Consider the following 22,574-nt stretch of genomic DNA (forward strand, 5'->3'; position numbering starts at 1 on the left):
TGCGTGACCAGAACAGTGTCTCCCCAGGCTGCCTCCTTTCCCTCTGCCCTCCAGCCTGCCTGGCCACTGGGTCGGAGCTTGCCTGCTCCGGCAGGGAACTCGTCTGCTCCTCAGCTGGGCACTGCAGGGCGCACCCCTCTGCAAGCGAAAAGTAAGAGTTTTCCCCACTTCTGTTAAAATGAGAAAAGGAAAACAACAAAAAAATATTAATATACCCCTATAGACTCACTCTCTGTGGAGACATTGGAAACCAGATTTTAGCAAGCTTTAGGGATTGCAGCATTATCCATCTTCTGTAAATACTGCAGAGCTGTGGAGTTGGAAACGTGTTTATGATTGCGGCTAGGGCTGAAAGACTCATCAGCGCTGATGGCACGCGGAATCGCTTCACTGGTTACCCAGCTGGCAGACAGCAGCTGTCCAAGCTTTCTGCTCTAAGTTTTTCCTGGGAGCAAAGCACAGGATATGGAATTTGCAGAAGTATTTAAACGCACATCGAGGTAAGGGTAGCTGTTGGAGGTAGAACAGCATTGCTGCCTGCCATAAAGACCCCTCCTCCCTCCCCAGAAATCCGAGACCCATGGTCGGAGTGCGTTGATGCTACTGAAGCTGTGGAGTTTGTGTCCTAGCATTGAAGCACCAGCAGTGGGGCAAAACTTATCCAGACCTTTAAAGCTAATAATGCATGTGGCCAGCACCCAAAGGCCAGGCACCCACCTGACTGCTAATTCTGACCCAGGCACCCACCTGACTGCTCAGTTTGCGGGGACACCAGGCCTGGGGCCTTGGGAGCAGCACGGCGAGGGTGTGCGGGAAGCGCCAGCGGGACAGCACGTGCGGAGCTAACGGAGCTAGCAGCCCTGCGTTTGTTCCATGGCTTACAGGCACTCTGCAGGGCTTGCAAACAGTGCTCAGCTTTTGGGACAGCAGCCGGCTGTCAGGAGGGAGACGTGCTGTCTCGGGGTTTCTCCAAGCGTTTTGCACCGGGGTGTGAGCTGGCTTCAGATGCGACCTGACGAGGTGCGAGCTGTCTTGAGGCCGATGCACGCTGCGATGCGATGCACCCATGACGGAGCAGAGCCCCACGTCAGCCATTTCTTCCACAGTCCCAAGGCTCTGTGACAACAAACAACCCAGGGCAAGGCGTCACTCAGGGAGCCTCCAGGGTGAGACGTAGTCTTTTTTTTAAGTAAAAGATTATTTATTTATTTATTTATTTATTTTTAAAGCCTTACATAAGTCAAAACATCTGCTAGTGCATGACTAATGCACCCCCTCCTCCCCCAGCGCGGTGACACAAGTTCACAGGAATTATATAAATGGCTGTTTCCTGTAAGAAGTTATACGTTGTTCATAGGTCTTTTGGGGACAAATCTCACATTCAACAGTCCATTAGCTTGCATTGTTTACAAATAGCTTTGAACCGAACTGATTAATGCACTCTGCTGCCCAGCCTGCGCTTCTGACAGGAGGTGAAAGGGACGAAGTCAAGCCCTGCTGCTGCCTGAGGTGGGCCGGCACGGCTGCGAGGCTGCTTTTCTTCCCACCAAAGCCAGCCTGCCTGGGGCAGCACAGGTTTCTCAGACCATGGCCTGTGGGCACGCAGCTGGCAGGGCTGGGCTGCGCTGCCCGGGCACTGTGCGGGCACGGGAGCGCTGTGCTGGGGGTGCGGGCACCCTGCTGAGCTGCGCCTCTGCTGTGACCCTGGGGGAGATGCTGAGTCTGGTGTTAACCAGGTCCAGCAGGGCCTTCGCTGCCGTAGCGGCTGCTTCTGGGCCCTGTGGTGCGTGTGGCCCTGCTGTGGCTGTGCTCTGGGCGGGGTGCCGGGGCAACGGGCCTTCGCCAGCCGCCTCAGGGGTGCGGGGCGGCGGGGACGGGCCCCAGCACCGCCAGCCGGGGGGAGATGATGTATCTGAGGGTTGCGTTGTTTTAGTTCAGGGATGTGTACTGGCGAGCGCCCAGAAAGCTCCGCTACAGTTCATTTGCCTTCTGGAAAGTGCAAGGAAGTAATTTAAAGAACTGCCAGCTAAACCGGCCGTGAGACGCGATTTCATTCAGGCTGGTGGAGGAGCAGGAGGAGGATGAGGGGGGCGCCAGGAGCAGGGTGCTGGGCTCTGTGGTGCTGGGTGCTGGTGCCCCACCTGCCCCCCACCGTGTCCTGCCCAAGCGCTGCCGCTGCCCTCTTGGGTGCCGTGGGGTGGAGGGCGGATCACTTCTGTGCTGGTTGTTAGTGCGCATCTTGCTGGGCCTTCTTCCTTGTTTCCCAGAGTGGATGCCACAATTCTGGTCGTTCTGGGCCAGACCTTTGTTTAGATTAGTGCATGTTGACATGTCAATGGCAGAAGGGTCAACTTCTGGACCTCTCAGAAGTATGGGCTTTAACTCCTGAGCGTTCTGTCCTTCAGCAGGGCACATCACCGTGGTGCGGTTCTGGCCGTCCGAACCACCCAGCGCCTTCCACGCAGGTGCAGGCCCGAAGGCTGCTGATGGCCGCGACACGTTCTCGACAGGACGTGCAGCGCTGGAGCCGAGCCACGGGCCCTCGTGGTTTTGTTGGCCAGATGGAGGGAGAAAAACAGAAACAGATGTTGCAGAGAATCCTAGTTGTTGTCGTCGGGTTTGCTCTCCCCCCATGAAGAGCAACCCAGCCGGGCCTGCGGTGTGCGAGGGAGCTGCAGCTGCTCCTCTGTCCATCGCTACCTCGCCGCGGGCTGGGGAGGAGGCCATACGGCACCGAGGGTGCCCAGCCGCCACAGCTGGCAGCGGGGTGCCAAGGAGCCCCCGAAGTGCCGGGGCGGCACTCTGCCAGCGCTTGCGCTGCGATGGGCTGGCCCCTGCCGGGTCACACGCCTGCTGGTTTGTTTAGCTGTGCACAGCGAATGAAGCCGGAGGCTTTGCAGAGTCTCCTCCTTGGATGTCTGTTTTAGGGAGCGGCTGACTTTGAGAAAGCACGAGTGGAGGCAAATTTCTGCATAAATGTCGTGGAATTACACCTACTTTTTTTTTTTCTGACAATTTGGTCTCCGAATATTATTTTCTATGAGCTGTCTCTTCCATGTCCTTGAATATTGATCCCTGGGGATACTGATCCTCAGAACAAGGCAGCACTTCTGTAGTTTAATGTAAAGCTTTTCTTATGCAATGTGGCTTCATAAAAAAGTTTGGATCTCAGAGGCTTGAGGACTGATATCGCTCCATGAAGTTAAGACAGGTCTGCTTAGAGTTTGGCTTTGCGGCACACCTGTGGTTTGGTCAAGTGTTGTTCTCTTTACAGAGAGAGACTGGAGTTGTAGCAAGAGTGCAGCATTTGAAGAGAGTTACCAAAGCTGTAGCAAAACTGGAGGTGGAAAGTTATAACTTGAGAATCCTAGGCTAATGCCCTAAAAAGCCTTTCTCCTTTGGCAGTAGATAGTTCCTTAGATCTTACATCCAACCTTCGGTTTCCTTTATAATGTATTTCTGCTCTACAGATTTATGTGTGATGTTTTGATCTCTTTTTTTGTCTCCCTTATATCTTGGGATATTTTCCAAGTTGCTTCCTAATCAGACTTTTAAATTGTTTTTACTATATTAGCTGACAAATACAGGCAAACTTGAAGGTTTGACATTTTTAGAGTTCTAAGTCTTATAATTTTTTAGTGAAAGCTGTGGAGTAATTCCCAGATTGTCTGGGTAAAAACTAAATATAATTTTATGGGAGTGACATTTTCAGGGGGATTAGGAGATTGAAGATAATCGAGAAAATGTTTTCAAATTGCAACGTTCAGTCTCTGCACAAAGCACTATCAGATTTAGAGTCTGGTTCTTGGAGCTTTGATTACCTCAAATAGCATTTTTCTTCAGGAGAAAAAAAAAAAAAGGTTTCAGCGAGGCCTTTGCGGATGCCAGCGGGCGGATGGGACCGGCAGCAGGTGAGGGCGGTGGTTCTGGGCTGGGGCAGCAGCGAGGGCCCCTTTGTGGAAGCTGGAAATCCTCAGCTGACAATGGGTAGCGGAGTTCTCAGAGCCCTCCCGCATCAAGGACGGGCCGTGGGATGTAAGCTGTCGCCAGCAGAGATCTGCATGGTGGTAAACCCACCCTGTGAAACGACTCCGTCTTCTCCCATTTCCTCAATGTTAACGTAATCTAGTCTTTTCTTCATTTTCCTTTAGTGCTTACCACCTGTCATCCCTCTTCTTTTATCCCATTAGATGTTTGCCAGAGAACTGTGCTTTACTCAAAATAGTAGTAGAAAGACTAGAGTCACTCCCATTGCTTTTCTCTTTCAGCGCAGGACAGTAGGCAATGTTGTTTACTAGGCTCCGGTAGTTTGGCTTTTAGTCTATTTTGCAGTTATTCACCTGCATTTCTCAGTTTCTGACTGCTGTCAGCTGAGCCATGGAAAGAGCAGCTTCAGTGGTGAGGCTGATTAATGATGACAAATTATGCAATCTAGAAAATGTGTCAGCCACTGAGTGCAGGATGTCTGATGGGCGGAAAATCTCATTACTGATCCAAGGAGAATGGCCAGACACCATTTCATTCAAAATAAAAATGTGCAAATCAGCCACAGTGAAAGGCCGAGCTGTCTGAAACATGAGCTGTTTATATTTTATTACAAATATGAAAGCTGAACCCATTTGATTATAAATGATGTCACATCCTGGGGACTTGTCCTGGACGATGGTCTTACTTTTCCAATGGGAAATTCCTGCTTGTGGCTGTGAGAGTTGACAGTAGGGTGCATCAAGCTGAGCATTCTCCAGGTGCGAGCAGCCCTCCTCCGCCAGGCTGCCTCGGCTGGACCCGTGGGGGCTCCAGCAGCAGCACAAGGAGCTCTGCTGCAGAAAGCGATGCAGAAATTTTCCCGTTTGTTGGTCATAATTCTTCTCCTCCAAAGCTGGAGCTAATGGACTGGTTGAAGCCACCCATCTTGTCCTCGTTTCTGTGGACTCTGGCACTGGCAGTGACCCTGGTATAATTTAGAGCCAGCATTTAGGGTACTCACTGAAGAAGTATTTGAAAAAAAATAATACATGTGGCTTTTCTGGGCTTGGTTCTTTTTAGCAACTAATAAATTCACTCAGAAACAGCTTTTATTAGCCCCAAATTAGTTGTAAGTTCATTTCAATGACCCAGACAGCATTGGTTGGGGTTGGGGAAAAGAGGAAAAAAAAAAAAAAGAGGGGGGAAAAAAAAAAGGAAAAAGAAATGACCCATGCAGGTGATGTCTGCTTGGACAGGGTTTGAGAGGCTTTGTGCAGGTGCTGGCAGCTGCGCTTGGCTCCCAGCCCTGCCGAGGGGTTTTTCTTCCTCCTCCTCCTGCGTTCCCTGTGCCTGGGACACCTCTGCTCTTTGTGCCTGAACTCCTCCTAAAAATTCTCCAAATAGTAGATTTTTCTCCCCCCCATAATTTTACATTTAATTCCCATTGAATCGGCACCTGGAAGCAGTCCTGGACTCTTAGATCTACCACGTGCAGGAAGTTTTCTGTGCAGGCTGAGTTACTGACATTTATTTATCGTCATCCCGAAAGCAGCTCGCATGTTCGCTGCAAGTACCACAAAGTGGCCTGAGCTGTTTTTTCTGCAGGTGCTCTGGTTATAAATGGCTCTTTTTCTCCGTGTTCAGTTTCACTGCTAATATATAAATCTGGGCAGAGAAAGGCTAAGTTGACTGGGAGCCAAAATTGCCTGCTCATAGTTCTTGTGTTCTAGCTATTTTACAACCCCTTTATTTGATGAGCAGCAGTTAACACAGTAAAATGAAGAGATAAATGCATTGTAGATGACATATACAGCTGCATTAGGAGCAGCAAGAGCCTTTGCCGAGGCACAGTAAGCAAAGCTGGGATTCAGGGAAATATATCTTCAGTAGCTGCTGGAGACTCATCAGCATCTTGGCGAGACGATGCTGGAAGCGCTGGGGACCGCTGCTGTTTACTAACTAGCGGGCTTGCCGGGGACAAATCACCGCTGGTGGCGGCGTGGGCTGTCAGGAGGGGCACGAGGGATTCATGTCCTCGGGGAAATCCAGGCAGAAAGTCCATAATGAGCTGTGCTCTTCGTGGGGAAAATTGTATTCCTAATTAAAGTCAGAGAGTGCTTCAGGGGGTAGGAGCCCGGTGAAAAGATAGTCACCGTCTTGCACTTCTTAGTAATCAATGGTGGGAAAATAATCAAACGTGTGATGGAGCAGCAGCAGGTTGGGGATTGATGACTTATCCACGCGGAAAGTGGCCTCACGGCCACCTCCTTCCTGCTGCTGCGGAGCAGGGGAGGGGAAAGGTGTCTGGGCCGCTTCTTCTGCAACAGCCCCCGCTTGCTGCTGTGTGTAGCTGCTGTTTCTTTATTGTTCTTTTAAACACTGAAATTGCTTTGAATGAATTTCCTGACTTCTTCTACATCTGTTTCCAGGTGTGTGAATGAAGTTGGAGAAAGTCCTTCAGTACGCAGAACCACTGCTCAGACACGATCAACACCCAACTGCGGAAGTTTTGAACTGTCCAAGAAGTGAAGATTTTGGAAGTGGAGGTCTCCCCTTCTGGTATGTTAATCCCACACAGCATTTGGGACATTTTCTTGTCTTCCTCTGGAACACTGCATTTAGGTTACTGTAAGACAGAGGTAGGTGAGCCGCTGCTCTGCTCTGCTACGAGATCTGCTGCGTTCGCAAGGCGGCGTGGGTGCTTGGTGGCTGCTCTAAGTAGGCAAAACGTAGCTGTGTGGTAGAGAGAGGTTTCCATGGATTTTACCCCAGGAATTTACATGAATTTCAGTAAACCTGACCCTTGGCACCACTCTCCTCTCCCAGTTGCTGCCTAATGCACCACTGAACGTTTTGTTTCCTTGGTCTGGTGCTGCTCTTGGTGCCAGAGCAGGGAGTTCTTGCCCATGGCCGGGTGGGTGTGCTCGCCCCCAGGCACTGGGGATGGACCAGGGAGAGCTGTGCTGCCCCAGCACTGCGAACGCTGAGAAGGGCTTAGTATTCAGGAACAGGAAGGTGTTGATGCAGTAAGAAAGACAGCAGCAGAATGAACAAAGCATAGTCTTCAGCAAAAGGAGAAAGTCCCAGTGATGAGCATTTCAGTGGCTTATCAACAGATGCATGAGACCAGAGGCAAGGAATAATTTGTATCCAAACTGTGCTCGTGCCAAGTCCTTCAGCTGAAAAAGGCTAAATCTATGCAGGAAAGCTGAAATGTCAACTGAGAAACACTTCAATTAACATATAGATGTTTTTATCTTCGTATTTTATTTATTTATTTTGCCCATTTTTCCTCTGCATGAGCATGCAAAATGTTTTTTCCTGTTTGATAGCTACTGTCTGTTACCTTAATTGCAGCTCTTGCTGGGGTTGAATACAGAGCACTGAGCGTTATGCGCACACAGGGACATGTAACAGTTCCTAGGAAATCACTGAAAGAAATTTAGTACTGGAAAGTTAAGTAAGCTCATGCTGAGAAACAAAGGGTCTTAGCTCTGCCTTTCCTGGTGTTTGGATGCTAATTGTAAGGTCTTTCTGCTAGTACTATTTCTCAAAAGCATGCAGCAATCCTTGCTTTTCTATAAGTAGCTAAATTATTTTTGTTCAGCTCTTTTTTTTTGGGGGGGGGAGAGGAAGGACTTGCACCTAGGCTGGGAACTAAGCAGCCAAAATTATGCTCTCAAAAAGCTGGTAAAGCAATGAGCTGCTGGAGATGATCAACTGAGAACGAAAAAAGGACCTATCATCGGGTCTAGCTCTGTACGCAGCTTATCAGTTCTACAGTTGTTGTACTGCAGTAACTTGGAGCTAGTGAGATTACTTGTGATTTTCATAACAATTATTGGATCAGAATCAGTGTCTAAGGGGAGGTGACTGTGTGTGCTCAGACAACGGCTCGCTAACGTCAACGGGCATCTGCTGCGGCAGAAGAGCAAAATCAGCAAGGGCTCGTTCCTAGCTCGTCTGTTATTTGAATTCACACCAGTCTCTGCGGTCAGAGCTGCGACGGTTAATGTGCTGCCGGCTCTCTCCCCGAGCTGTCTGTTCCACAGCCACTGGCATTTCACGCTGCCCTTTGGCCCGATCCAGTTAGATCAGCATTGGTTTATTACGAAATGCCTGGAGTGATTTTACTCACTGTGTCTATCTCCTAACAGTTCAAGAGAAAGTTTAAATATTATTTCTGGCTGCTCCAGATGCTAACTCTAACGGCTTTGCAATGGAAGTTTCCACGCAGCTCTTTAGAGCTGTAACATTTTTTCCACTGATTTACATTGGCCCAATCCCACTGAAGGAGACGAACAGTTACATAAAAGAAAGGATTTCGTTTATGCTTTCGAGGCATTTCTGTGTGAAATGACCAGATATTCTTGGACCTGTGGCGTGGATAAACAGCAGTGAAATGGAGCTGAATGCAGCTCAGCGTGGTGCTACCTGCCAGTATAACCTCTGCCCAGGGGGATAAGGTATCTTTTGACACATGGGCAGTGAACACTGCGACTAATGAAAGGCGCTCCCCTGATGTCTTTGGGCTTGAAATGCACTGACCAAAACTCTCTGCACTGCTCCACCCGAGCTGGTGCAATTTGCTTGCCAGGGAAATGGTGGTGGGAATTGTCATTAAACTGGAGGCTGTTAGTCAACGGCAGGAAGAAAAAAATAGCACCTCTGAATCAGACTCGACTGCCAAGTGCTTTATAAGTGCTCATAAAAAATAGCAAACAAACATTTCAAGGCTGACTAAGCATCCCCTGCTCAACGACAATTTGATACTCTACCCACTGTGAAATCAAGATCAAGCCTGGCCGAGGTGGAGCTGTGCCGGATCTCTCCCTCGGGGAGCAGCAAAGGCACCCGAGCGGGGAGCACAGCCCTGCCTCCAGCCCCGTCTGCGTCCCCCGCAGTGTGTCCGTGCTGCCAGCCACGCGGCTTTCACCCCTTCATCGTGTGCTGCTGCCCACAGGTCTACCGTAATGCTCGCTTCCACACGTGAGAAGGATGTCCCCGCATAGTTGCTCGGGAAGGAAGGGCGCTGTGTGTCCCCGCAGCAGCCGAGCAAGCTGCCCGAGCTCTCTCGCAGCAGCCCGTGGACAGCCTGCGGTGGGCGCAGGAGCGAGCCCCGCGAGAGGCGCATCGATCGCTGCAGCTCCTGACCTTTCCCGAGCCCTGCCCGGGTGTCTGCTCCCCCACCTCCCTGGTAACCCGGTTAGCTCGGTCTGGGCATGGACACACTGCTGTTCCTGCTCAACAAGGGCTGAGAAAGGGGGAATTCATCGCTGCATATGGTTTAATTTGTTTGTTCCTCTTGCGAGGAAGAGGCAAGGTGTGATTAAAAGGAGCTTCCCCAGAGTTTAGGCCTTTGTGTCCTGTGCAGAGAAGGGATTCACTTGTTCGTGGTTGATGTGAACGGCCTGCGGTATGGATCGTAATCCAAAGGTGTAACTTGCCCGTTGCTCTCCAAGCAATGATCCGGCATTACAGCAGGTCGGGGGCAGCGCGCTGAGGCTGGCTGGGGGCAGGAGGTGCTGGGGCTGGCAGGGATGCCCGAGGTGCCCGCACTGCCTGCAGCTCCAGCTCCTGGCTGGCAAGGGCCGCACGGAAACGCAGAGGAGAGGAAAGGGGCTGGAGTGCACAAGTGTCGTGCAGTGTCGGTTCGAAATGTCGCCCATCGATTTGTAAACTGCCACGAAAGATGAATTGCAGTTTAAATTGGATTTTGTAAAAGCAGCCATAAAACATCTTGCTTTGCAATGCCATCTCCTTTATAAAGTGCCTCATTGTGCAAAACGGCCCCGATGCTGCGTGCTTCAGACCAGGCTGTGTATGGCTGCTCTCCGGGGATTCTTCAGTTTGCTCGCGGTACTCTAACCTGCCCAGGTCACAGTGCTCCATGGAAATGATGGGGAGGCAGAACACCCCATGTCAGCATCACGCCTCTAACCTCCGGCGGTCCTACTCGCTTCCTGGTGCAAGGCAAAGGTTGCTGCAGCCCAAGCCAGCACCCTTCTTCTGCTGCCCTGCCTGGCTCGGGATGCAGCGCGGAACTGCTGTGAGTGCCAAAAGATGCCGGGCTGCCTGGCGTCACTGTGCAGATCGCTGGGACGCAGCCTGCAGAACGGAGGGACTTTTGGTCAGGCTGCCATACCCAACCCAACCGCGCTAAACATGTAGGACAGCACTGTTCCCTGACAGGCATTGCAAGGAAGCAAATAATTAGCATTCACAAAGTCTAACTTTCCATTCTGCCCCATTAATTGAAAGCTTAATTACACCATTTAGACAATATCGGATCAATCACAAGAATGGGCCGCAGCATTAGCTTAGCCAGCAGAACAGCCCCTTCTCTGTCTCTGCCACACCAGGGAAGCTTGTTTGGTCAATATTCCCTTCGCCAAGCTTGCAATATGGGAACAATCAAGCTATTTAATCAGTGGTTAAAGGCTGTAAACATTTCATGAAAAGGCTTGTAATTTTTGGTCTAATATATTATCTCATTACAAGCCTTCTATTCATTTCAGAAGGAATTTAATATAGCGCTTGCTTAAATGAAGGCGGTCCACATTTGAGAAATGACCGTGTTAAAAGAAAAAAAGGAGTGCCAGCAGTGAATGAAATCATTGGCAAATCAGAAGCCCTGCGGTGTCCTGCCAGGGCACATCCCTGCCTCCCATGGGCGTGTGGCCAGGGCAGGTCCATGTGGAGGTGCCTGCGCTTCATCTGCGGGTGTGCGCCCGGGAGCAGCTTTTTGGACAGTCGCCTCTCCCCGGCTGCACCCCCAGCGGTCAGCTGTAGCTGAAGGCTTTGTTCTCCAGGCAGGAGATGCCTTTCCAGGACGTCTGGCAGCCGGTATCGCTGCTGGGAAGGTCGTCCCTGGGGCAGCGTCCTGAGTTTCCCCGTGTGCTGCGGGGATGCTGCAGGCAGGGTGGCAGTTTCCAGCCTGCACCGCTGCCTCTGTGAGTGCAGCACGACCAGTGAGGGGGCAAATCACGACGGCTGGGAGCCCTTTGCCACCCCTGCAGCTGGCAGAAAGGCTGACTGCCCTGGGAGCCCCCGCCAGTGGAGCCCTAGCGTGGCAGCTCCGTGCTGCTGTGCAAATTGCTCGTCCTGTGCCATTGTGCAAAGTCCCTTCTCTCGCAGGAATGACCCGTGTGGGACTTTCTGCAGAGCTCGAGGCCCTTCTGAGCTCGTGCATTTCATGCCCTTTGCTGCTGCTGCTAATGCTGTTAACTAGAAATGGTTCCTAGCCTCTTTCATGTGGAGTTCTTCTCTGATGAGCTTCTACCTCCACAAAATTTGTTCTCCTGCTTTCTCACCAGTCTTGAACCCGGCCGGTATTGCCACCAACCAGTATTTTCTTCCCTGGGTGAAAAGCACTTACGGGAACTCATTTGCTGTGTGCTGAGGACAAAGCATCTCGAGTTCACAGTAAGATACATCAACCTTGGGTTTTGCTATTTATGTATTTACTTCTTTTTGGCTTTGCTTTCCTTAAATTAAAAAGATTGAGCAGGGTCTTTTACAACAATGTAAGCACACTTCATTCCACGCTGTTCTTCATCACATGCTGTTCTCAGCTAAAATACCAATAATTAAATGGCACACCTGCTGGACAGCGAGTCCTTACGGTGCTGGCAGGCCAGGCGGTGCCGCAGTGCCCACGCTGCCCAACATCACTTGTGTTCTTGCCATCGATCTGCCTGGGGGCTAAGCGCTGAGCGCTGCTTGGCTTCGCTGGGTGACTGACCAAGGCTGCTCCAGGTACTGAAAAAGTGTCACCTCCTTGCAATGAAGACTCCTTGAAGCAGAAATGCTAAAATTTCCTCAGTGCCTCCTGTCTCTGCAAAGGATATGATAGAAGACAATTTTACATAATCTTGTTTGACTAATGCTCTTATTTTTAATGAACCGTTTCAGACTGCGCCTTGAAGGAAGAAGGCAACAAAGGAGAAAATTTCCTACTTCTGATAGCTCATTCTGTCTCAAAAAAGAGAAATTTGGCAAAAGTACTAGACATTTGCTAGGAATTAGATATTGACAGCGAGTATAGGAATGTCCCAGATTTCCTGCCTATAAAAACAGAAAATGCTGTCTCTGTTTAAGGAATATTAAGAAGATATACACATCGTATTAACGTAGTCCTTCAAATATTTATGTCCTAGTCTTGCAGATGTTAACACGTTGTGGTCTTGAGCAGATCCTGTGGAGGTCACAGAAAGGTGTTTGTACTCCTCCAAGAACTGTGGATGGAGAGCCCAGCATCTCTGCTTTTGTGGGAGTTAAGTTCTTAAAGCATAACAGGCCAGGCCCTAAATTTTCTGTCTTAACACCGAGTACCCTATTGTGGTATTTAAAAGCATAGATAAAGATTTAGCTTTGTAAAATGATACCATATTTCCAGGATGAACTTCTTAGTAAAGTAATTTATGTGTCTCACTTAAATTCTTTTCTTCAGCTTCGTGCCCGAGAATTCTCTCTGCATTTTTTTATAGTCAATAGAAGTTCTTAACTAACGGTGTGGGTGATAGTGACAATTAGTGGAAGATTAAGGCAGCCAAATTGAGTATACTCCAGAGAGACCTTGGAGCCCAGCTTTACACGCTTCTTTCCATATGAAACTTTAAACATCGGACTGTTAAGAAGCACTGGTACTGCGCTTCAGAAGGGGGGTGTCTTAAACAGAAGTGCAGCTCTCACAACTGGAGTTACTCTGCTAATTCCTTCTGATTCTGACGTTGTAGAGTGAGTAGGTAGGTGCTCTTTTTTTTGCTTAAAAAGCTTGCACATAGCATGGATGGAGCAGGGGAAAATGAGCCCGTACTAGAAGGGCTGATTTAGAAGGAAATAGATTGCAGATTCCTGAAAAAAACATGCTTAGTGTTATGGGTTACTAATGTAGTAAATGTCACAGAGAGGTTATGTTTTACTTGAAGCATAAAAGTAGGGTAGAAATGCCTTGCTGGACACTGAAAACACATCCCTCTACCTCTGGTAGTGCTTCTGAACTATGGCGTTTGTATTTAAGTCTTCTGTGTTCAAACCTTTGTGACTTGCTACATGACGAAGGTTGTTCGTATTGATTAAATATATATACGTGGATTTGTATCTCATAATCTCAATTGCTTACAAGACTTTGCGAGTAGAGCAGGACAAATATAAATTACTGATGTGTTCAGATGGTATTGTATTGTAACGTTTCTGGGCCAGACCTTGTCTTGGCTAACTTGCATTGTCGGATGAGGTGTTCAGACTATCTGCAGTGGTAGATGATAGATTTGAAATGCTGTTATTTTGCTTGGCGTGGTGCATATTTAATTCAGACTGCTATTGAAAGGATTGCTCTGTTGAGGGCATCGTATAGTGGTCTCTCAAGAGTTAGTACTTCATGGTGGGATTTTTTTGTTCTAAAATTCTCAACATCAGTCTGGTTGAAATCAATAAATTACTGCCAACTCTGACAAAAGTGCAGAGTTGGGACAGTGTTAAATGTTTTTGAACAATCACACTCGTGGTGTTCAGGCTCTTCTCTGTAGTTGGGAATGACATGATGAGAAACTTTCCACTCCTTTAAATGTTAAGGAATCTCTGAGAGTATTTAAAAACAGTCAGCTGCAAATGTTCTATGGTTTGGGTGTTTTTTTGAAGTACAGCATGTTCTTCTTCAGATTTTCATCCAATCTACACGCTCGTGTCCCAGACTTGTCTCCATGGTTCATTTGTGTCTCTGTCATAAAGCACGTGAAGTGACACACACATATGAGAGGCAGATCTTTGTGGAGTGTTTCATTTTAAGAGTGATCTGCTAAGGGCAGCTGAACACAAGCTGTTTGTCCGTCAGAAGACACAGAAAATCAACAGTTCTGCAGGCAGCCTTGATGCGAGAACATGATTTGGGAACAAGAACTTTGAAAATACTTCAGTTGTGTGTATCCAGCTGGGATCTATGTAAAACTGCAATATTTTCTTTGTCTCAACAGTATGTATCAACCTAAGTAGCTTTTGTGGATTTGCTTTATGTCAGGCTACTCCACCTCTTCCTAAGTTTTCTATACGTTTCTGCCTGCTAACTTACAGAAAAGCAGGCTGGCACGTACTGGTATTTTAGTTCAAGCGAACATTGCAAGGAGTTGGAAGGAGGGTCTGTGTTCTCTGTTTTGGTCTTGTGAGTATAATAATTTCTTGTAACTTGGTAGTTCAGCAACATAAAGCAGTTTAATTCTGCTCACCAAAGTGCCAATAAAACAGTGGGAGGTTTCCCACGGAGGACCATTACTGTCGTCATGAAGTAGGCGTCCTCGGCTCACTTCTGCTGCCAGCATCCCCGCATGCTCAGGCCGGCTCTTAGAGATCTGAATTGCACCGAGACAGTGCAATTTGTTTTGCAATTTTATCCTATGTGACTTTGGCAATGTACTAAGTTCTTACAAACTCCTGGACAATTATTTCACCTTCAGAAAGCACATCAGTAGTGCTCAGAGGTGATCGCTGCCCTTTTTTGTTTTTCATCCCTGAAACTTATTTTTAGGCTGGGTTTTTCGATGTCCTCTTTGCGGAGACTGAAACCCCCGACCTGGCCTACGCCTCGCGCAGCAGCGATGGTGGCGACGCGCATCTCCGTGGGCACCCAGCACAGCCCCGCTGGCGGCCGCTCCCACGCAGAGCGCTGGTGTGTACCCGCACACACAGCGGGGAAGCGGGGCTGGTTGTGCCGTGAGGAGGCAGGATCACGGGGTCCCGCTTGGAGGGGACCCACGGGCATCTTTCAGCCCGGCTCCGGGCCGCCCAGGCCCGCCCCCAGTCAGGCCGTGTGTCTGAGAGCGCTGTCCGGGCGCTCCGCTGGCTGCTTGCGGAGGGCAGAAAGAACTGGGTCGGCTAACTAACGAGGAGGAGGCCGGTAGGAGGCTGCTTCTCCAGGCCGTACTGACACACGGTCTGAGGCGTTTTAAGGGGACGCCCCGTGGGGGCTGCAGGGGGGCCGTGGCACCCAGCCCGCGGCACCTCCCGCACCGCCGCCTCCGCGACGAGCGGGGCGGGCGCTGACCCCGGCCCCGCGGCTCCCTCGGCCCGGGCCCGGCCCCGCCGCCCCGGACTACAGCTCCCGGCAGCCGCCGCCGGCGGAAGCGCGGCCCCGCGGCAGCGCGGGGGATTCGGACGCGGCGCCGGGGACGGAGCCGGGCCCGGCCGGGCCGTGCCGCCATGGCGCTGTCGCTGCCCGAGGCGCCGTGGCCGGCGAGCCTGTCCCCGCTGAAGGTGCGCGAGGCGGCGGCGGGGGGAGGGCGGGCGGAAGGGGGGAGATGGCGGCCGAGATGGCGGCGGGCGGGCCTCGGGCGGGCCCTGCGCGGCGGGGGACCCGGCCCGGCCCCGTGCTCGGTAGGACCCCCCCGGCCCCCCAGTGCCGCCCGGCCCGGGGCTGGCGGTGCCCTCGGCAGCGCGCGGTGACCTCCGCGTCTCGTTGCAGGCGGTGGACGACTTGCTGCGCTGCGGGATTTGCTTCGACTACTTCAGCATCGCGATGATCATCCCGCAGTGCTCGCACAACTGTAAGTATGGTACGGCCTGACAGTGCCAGCACGACTGTAAGCATGGTACGGCCTGACAGTGCTCACACGACTGTAAGTATGGTACGGCCTGACAGTGCTCACACAACTGTAAGTACGGTACGGCCTGACAGTGTCAGCACGACTGTAAGCATGGTACGGCCCAACAGTGCTCGCACGACTGTAAGTACGGTACGGCCTGACAGTGTCAGCACGACTGTAAGCATGGTACGGCCCGACAGTGCTCGCACGACTGTAAGTATGGTACGGCCTGACAGTGTCAGCACAACTGTAAGCATGGTACGGCCTGACAGTGTCAGCACAACTGTAAGTACGGCCTGACAGTGCTCGCACGACTGTAAGTATGGTACGGCCTGACAGTGCTAGCACGACTGTAAGCATGGCCCGAGCTCCGCGAGCCCTTCGGGCAGCTGCTGGCCGTGGCGGCATGCCCTCCGCAGGGCTCGTCCCCTCCTTGTCGCCGTGCTGCTGCCTCCTGCCCCGCGGCGTGCCCTGTCCTGTGGAGGGTCACTGCATACATCTGTGCTGGCTGAGCGGTCGCAGTCTGAATTTACCGGAGTTTTAATAAAAATCATCTGTTGGCATGGCTTGGGAGTAGGAGACAAGCGAGTGGGTCATTTGTGGCACGTCAGCGGATGGGCAGAGAGGTTGTCCTTCCTTCTGTCCTCTGCTCTGTGGAGTTCACAGTGAGTGTGTCTCGCTTAACGTGCGCCTTGCCGCCCATTACGCGCAGAGCAGGGGTGGTGTGATGGGCGCGTGTCCTCCTGGCCTTCTGACTGCACTTAAGCCTGACTTGGTGCTCAGGTGGCAGCTTCGGACAAACAGGTAGGGCCAGATAGGCATACGGAAATGTTGGGTGGTTTGGCCTTCATCTCTCCCAGGAGATACAGGACTGGAGAACGATCCTGTGGGCCTTACGGGCTGGCAAAATCCTCTTGCGCCTTATCCGGATGACAAAAAACTGTTGAAAAATATCCTCATCGGATTTTCTCTCCTTTAGCATTAAGCAGACCAGTCATCATATGGCTGTTTATTATTTACGGGCATGCAGTGCAGATGTTACTGATCCCGTACGTCCTTTACAAAACTTGTAGCTCTCCTACTTGCGGTTTGGCCAGCAAGGATGTTTCCCAGTGTGGTATTGTAGAGGGGCGATTTGGGACAAAAGCTGTGAAGAGGCCACCAAATTTTCTACGTTGGTTATTGCTGCAGCCTTCTTCTGACAATACAAGCACTTCTTGTCTGCACTGATGCACTTAAACGCCACCTTTTCCTAAAGTCCTTCATATAAATATCTTTAATAAGATCGTGAGGGCAGAGCAGAACACAGAGCCGTGTGGCAGAGAGCATTAAGTGTTACGTGATAAAATTTCCCGTGCTGCTCTGCCTGCCTCAGGCTGATATCTGCTGGAACATGCTAGCAAAGTGGTGTGCTTAGTCAGCTTAGGGAAAAGTACACTGCCTTTTCTCTCATTAAAATAAATACTTATAATTGATTTGTTTGGAAACAGCAGCGCTTCCTCTTCCTTATATCAAGGAGGACAAGGTGGTCAGGCAGTGAATTTACTTTTTTTACTTGACAAAGCTATAGTTGTTGGAAATGGGAAATTTAAGGTGGGGAGCACTGGAAATGCTCTACAGCAACTGGTGTTACATCCTGCCTGTGACACGGCTTGGTTCAAAGGCCTGTAATTCAAAAGAATGGTGGAAGTGAGCCCTCACTAGTCATTTGGGGGAGCAGTGCAACGTGCTGCTGGGGACTGGCAAATGTGCCTCGTTATCCCGTAGCGGTCGCACCAGGCTAAGGTTGTCCTGTCCTGCTTTAATGAAACAAAAATGCACTTCTGCTCTTGACAGTGGGACTGAGATTACATGTTGAAAGATGCTTGCATAAAGATCGCCATCTAGCAAACCTATCCATATTTTATTCTATGGAAAATGGTGTATTTTCAGTATTGGTGTGTTGTGGAATATTCTGCATACACTGCATAAAAAATAAAATATACTAACAAGCATGTGTTGAATGGCACTTGAAAGAAGGTCTGTTTAAAAATGATGTATTTCCTTTTTCCAGATTGTTCCCTTTGTATACGCAAGTTTTTGTCCTACAAAACTCAGTGTCCAACATGCTGTGTGGTAAGTGTTTTTTTTCCTTTGTTGTTGTTGTTTCTTTTTTGACCAATCTTGGGATCTTTTCCCTTTGGACTATGGTAAATAATTAACTGTGGTCATATATTACCACCTTTCCTTTGCGTGAGCAGCTATTTGGGCAAATTGTGGTGCTCTTATACCTGAAACTCTTCTATTTCAGAGATACTTTTCTGTCAGCATAGGCAGAAATACATGTAGCATCAAAACTCGGTTTTGGCTCAGAACTGAGTATAACATCTGTCGTGAAATGTTTAGTATTGTCTCCTGATTTGTTAAAATAAGCCGGCATTTAAAATGCGAGTGCTGAAATTTAAGCTTTGCATTTTCCATGTTTGAGTGTCCTCACTTCCAGTTCCAAGGCACCCTTAGAAGTGCCCACCGACGACCTAGTGATAGAATGCACCGACAGGACGGTGTGGCCTTTTGGGGCGCAGAGGACTATGTTTCACAGCCAGGAGAGGAGGCTGTGAAATGAAAATTATGAAAATTAGGTTAAATGTGAGGGGCGCTAGTGACAGGTTTGGCCTGCTCTGCGGGTAGGTTATTATTACCAGCTGACTTGAAGGCCTTTTCTGATTAAGGAGCACAGAATACAATTTATTCTAGGCCTTAATCTAGCTTTTCATCTTAAGCCAACTGGGTTTTATTGAATTCCTAAAAATGATAGGCTGCCTGAAAACAATGACTGGTGCTTCAAGAGTACTGGCAAAATAGAAGTAATTTTCTTCTGTGTTTCTAAAGCATGTAAAAGACTAGACTAGGCTGGAAAACAGATCTATCTGTAACTTTGTCAGTTCTTAAAACAAGTGCAGACTGATGTATTTTTCTGAGAGTACATTTTACCAACGCCTTCTTAAAAATCACAGAGATTGATGTGAGCAAGACTCATAAATTTTTTTTATGACAAAAGAAGAGATAAAACCAGAGAGATAAAAATCAGAAATCTTTTTAAAAGGATGAATCAAATGCATAAAGCCATCTTGTAATTCATCTTTTTATTCCATTTTCACTACCAAGATTAGCATTTTCCTTCATCCGATTTCATTCCTTGTTGCTTAAGGTTCCTTTCACGTTCATGGGATCCTCGTTTCGTTTTTCAAAATGATTAGAACAGTACTACGATAAAGCGCTGATGGAGACTGGGCACACTGGATTTTGTTCTTTAACTTCATGCTTTATTTTTTTATATTGGTGATCATGTTCCAGACTTACAGTGCTCTGGCAGTTATTTTAGAAGTTTTTCAGGAAAAAAAGCTTATACTTCGTGCATCTTTATTCACATAGCAATTTCGGTGGTTGGTGATTGAAGCATTGATCCACAAAACAAATTATTGGTCACTTGAACACTGTGTGGGTATTGCTGTTTTCACTGTATTTGATTGGTTTTTTTTTTTTCCCTTTTCTTTCTTTCCTTTTTTTTTTTTTTTTTCTTAATAGGCAGTCTCGGAATCTGACCTGAAAAATAACCGGACGTTAGACGAACTAGTAAAGAGCTTTAATTCTGCAAGGTATTGTGTAATTTTATGAATGCTTTCTCTGGTTTGGCAGTTTGAAGGGCAGATGTGGCTGAATTTGTTTGTATTAATTCATACTTTGTGCAATATTCAGTGTCTGCATTTGTACTAGAAACTGAAATTGTGTTAGCAAAGAACAGAAAAGATTCTAACATCTATATTCTAATAATAAAGGATTTGATGAAGACGGTTTATCTTCCAAGACTTGAATGCTACAAGACTGTGTTACCTGTATGAGACACAAAAGATCTGACCATATAATGTGTTTTGCAAACATGTTATAATTAAATTGTATAGTGAAAAATCAAGCGAAGTGGTATAAAGTTATTATCTTAAGATTTGTTGTTAGATTTTTTTTTGGTAGATCATCTTTACAATTTAGATTTAAGGCAGGTGACTGTATTTGGCAACTTTATTTATTTATTTTAAGTGTCATCCGAAATGATGTAAAGATCGGTGTGCTAATCTTTGTGGCATACTAACTACTGAAATCCATTCATCCTGGTAACCAGCTATACGCTTAAATTTTACTTCTGGCTTCCTTAGTTCCTTTGCTTAAGGTCGATGCCTCCTGAAATCTGTGGGAACTTTTTGTGGTGTTCTTTATTTATTTATTTTTTAAATTAGGGTTGTAGCATTTGCCAGTAACACCCTTAAGGTACATGCCTGAAAGTACTTGGTGGAAGAGTTGCAGCCGTGTAATGATGGTTCAGATACTTGTAGTGACCTGCCACTTGCCAGTGGAGGAAGTTTCCTGCCTCTCGTCACCGAGGCAGCAGTCCACGTGGATGAGCAGAATGAGGAGAAGTGTGAGGAGTGAGCAAAAAAAATCCAGTGTGGGAGAAATGTCAGATGAGTGGTTGCATGTCTGGAAAACTCCTATGGTTTTTCAGCTGAAGGTTACGGTCCTCTCAGGTGATGTGTGGAGTCTGTGTAAGCTCATTTCACTTTTGTTTCGGGTTAGTTGCTTTGTTAATTACAGTCTCTTCTGGCTTGTAGGAAGACAAGCAGAGGCTGGGAGTTACCTTATGTGGTGAAAATGATGGTAATAAAGATTTTCTTGTAAGATCCTTCCTAAATGCGCATGGGAAATTCTGAACAGAATGACTTTGTCCCGTGATAGTGGTCAGCTTGCGAGGGAATTCCCTTGGTGAAGTCATTGGATAAGAAAAATGTACGTGTTGAGGGACAACACACGGGAATCTTCCTGGATTAGAGAAGTAGTGGAGTATTGTGCTTTCACCTACTTTTCTGTTCATTTAATTTACTTTTGATCTCCTCATCCCTTTAAAAGACATTGACAACAAAATAAGCATGACTTGGTAAATGCTTACCGCAGTAGATACGATATTTCTGGTATGATCTCTGTTTCCTTTTGGTTAGGAGCAGCTCTGTGATTTGCTAAGCGTTTTACAGCTATTCCTATGGACATGAGAGACAAATACACTATCATCTATTTCTCTGAAATGAACCTGGAGCTTGAAATCAGTGGGATTCTTGGCTTCATAAGCGATACGAAGCATAATTCATGCCATGGCTTTGTTTCTTAAGAGAGTTGCTATGTGATGAAGAACTAATCTTCTGTATGACCACTATTAGATTTAATAGATTTTATTTGAAGAATTGAAATTCTGCAGTTCCAGTATTATAGCTTGAACTCTGTCTGTGGTGTTTCCTACTGATAAATGGATTACTATTTTTTTGGTAACGTCTAATTTTGCAGAGAACGAGTAGTGCTGACTTGGATCCATTATGATAATGAATCTTAAACATTACACTTTTTTGACTGCTTTAATGGATCAGTATAAATCTTACCAGAGTAGTTTAATACCCGTTCCTTTTGTGACTTGGAGTTCAATCAATTTCTCAATATAATATCGGATCAATAAACCTAAAACTGTGACGTCGTGTTCCTTATTGGAGTGTGAGGTGACAGTGCTGGGGCTGGGTTCTTCTGGATCTCGCTAAGAAATGCCTAATGGCAAATGGCTTACTAAGGTAACTGCTTTAGTAAGACAAAAGAAGAGGAATATAGACAGTGAATAAATCTTACATCGCTTCAGATGCTGGATGCCCTGTGTTTTTTCTTCTCTCAGCCTGATACTGCATTTACTCTGCGGGTGGTCCTGAGTTAGGAGAATACTTGACCAGACAACGTTAAATGATGAGTATCGTTAAATCGCAGGGGCATTGCTGGTTTCTGCCCTAGAGATGTTGGTACAAGATGGGTCTTCTGTCTCCCACCGTCTTCTTCCCCATCTCACTCTTTGTTTCTCTTCAGCCCTCCCCAAAACAAATCCAGACCCCAGGGTCTGATTTTTGAAGCGTGTGAAGCTCTCCAAGTCCATCCTGCCTTGATTTTGAGCCTCAGGTAATTTAGCATTTATGAAAATCAGGCTTTAAATCTTTTCAGCATTTCAGAAAACGCAAATGCATTTCTTAAGTCAAGCCTGTAGGGAAAGAAAATGTTAATGTTGCTAGTACTTAGCAAAGCAAAAGCTATGCTCCAAGGTCAGCGCGTGTGTGGGAATGGTAATCATTCTAAACAGACCTGAATGCTGATCCCATTTGTACTTATGCTCAACATTTAGCTTGTGCACGAGTGTTTGCAGGATGAGAGCCCTCACGGTAATTTGTGCTCAGTTGTGCTCGGTGCGTGTTGTCTTAGGAGTCCTTCCCGTGCAAGCCGATGCAAGCCCTGATACTTCCAAGTGACAGGGAAGGTGTCTGTGGCGTTCCCGGTGGCCCGTTGGTGTTGTGTTCTGTGCGAGGGTAGAGGAGCTGTTCCGAACTGGCTTTATGGGTCAGAACTGCCCGTGTTGTGTTCAGGAACACGTGGAGATACCGAGCAATGAATGTGTTAAGGGGGTGCATCGCTCTGATCAGTATAACCCGTAGGGTGTTCTAGTGGGTGCAGGGCAACCTTTGCTTGGTTTTCTCTCTGCTTGTGCTGTGGTTTGTGGGCAGAATCTGTCTCTTTGGTCAGGATGGTGCTACTGGTGCAATCTTCCTTTAGGAACAGTGCTTTTGTGAGTTGCGATGAGACCAGTCGCTTCCCAAATACTAGGTGTAAAGATTGGGGGTTGTTTTGAAATTAATTCCATTGTCTGTTATTAAAGAGATTATTCTGATAGAAATTGTCAGTTTCTATATCGCATAATTAGAAAATTTAGAAATTAGAATTATACTTGCATGAGTAGAAAGCTAGTCATTGCTGAAAGAACAATCTGTGCTTTTTTCTTACGTGGGGAAGAAAAATATGTTTTTACTTTCAAAGTTATAACTTAGTTTTTTTATCAGGGTTACTTGCAGCTAGTGAGTCAGAGGAATAAACACATCTACTCCGAATGCTCTTAGAGTGCAGGTACTGTCATTTCTAAACACTGAT

The 22,574-nt window shown here is 47.9% G+C and overlaps 1 protein-coding gene across 6 annotated transcripts in view; it reads left to right on the forward strand.

Moving 5' to 3' along the window:
- RAD18 (RAD18 E3 ubiquitin protein ligase) overlaps positions 1–22,574 on the forward strand; it is a 67,273-nt gene that overhangs the window by 2,670 nt on the left and 42,029 nt on the right. For 4 of the 6 annotated variants that reach the window (XM_080605570.1, XM_080605571.1, XM_080605566.1 and 1 more), the window contains exons 2-6: positions 6,396–6,525; positions 11,283–11,391; positions 15,422–15,503; positions 17,596–17,657; positions 19,110–19,180. In XM_080605570.1, coding sequence (XP_080461696.1) covers positions 6,404–6,525; positions 11,283–11,391; positions 15,422–15,503; positions 17,596–17,657; positions 19,110–19,180 — 446 coding nt within the window. In that variant the 5' untranslated portion in view covers positions 6,396–6,403. Of the gene's footprint in view, positions 1–6,395; positions 6,526–11,282; positions 11,392–13,495; positions 15,214–15,421; positions 15,504–17,595; positions 17,658–19,109; positions 19,181–22,574 lie in introns of those variants that run through there. The other 2 variants (XM_080605569.1, XM_080605568.1) reach the window with 2 other exon arrangements.

Source organism: Anser brachyrhynchus, assembly GCF_964034855.1.
Source record: "Anser brachyrhynchus genome assembly, chromosome: 10".
NCBI classification, from domain to species: Eukaryota; Metazoa; Chordata; class Aves; order Anseriformes; family Anatidae; genus Anser; species Anser brachyrhynchus.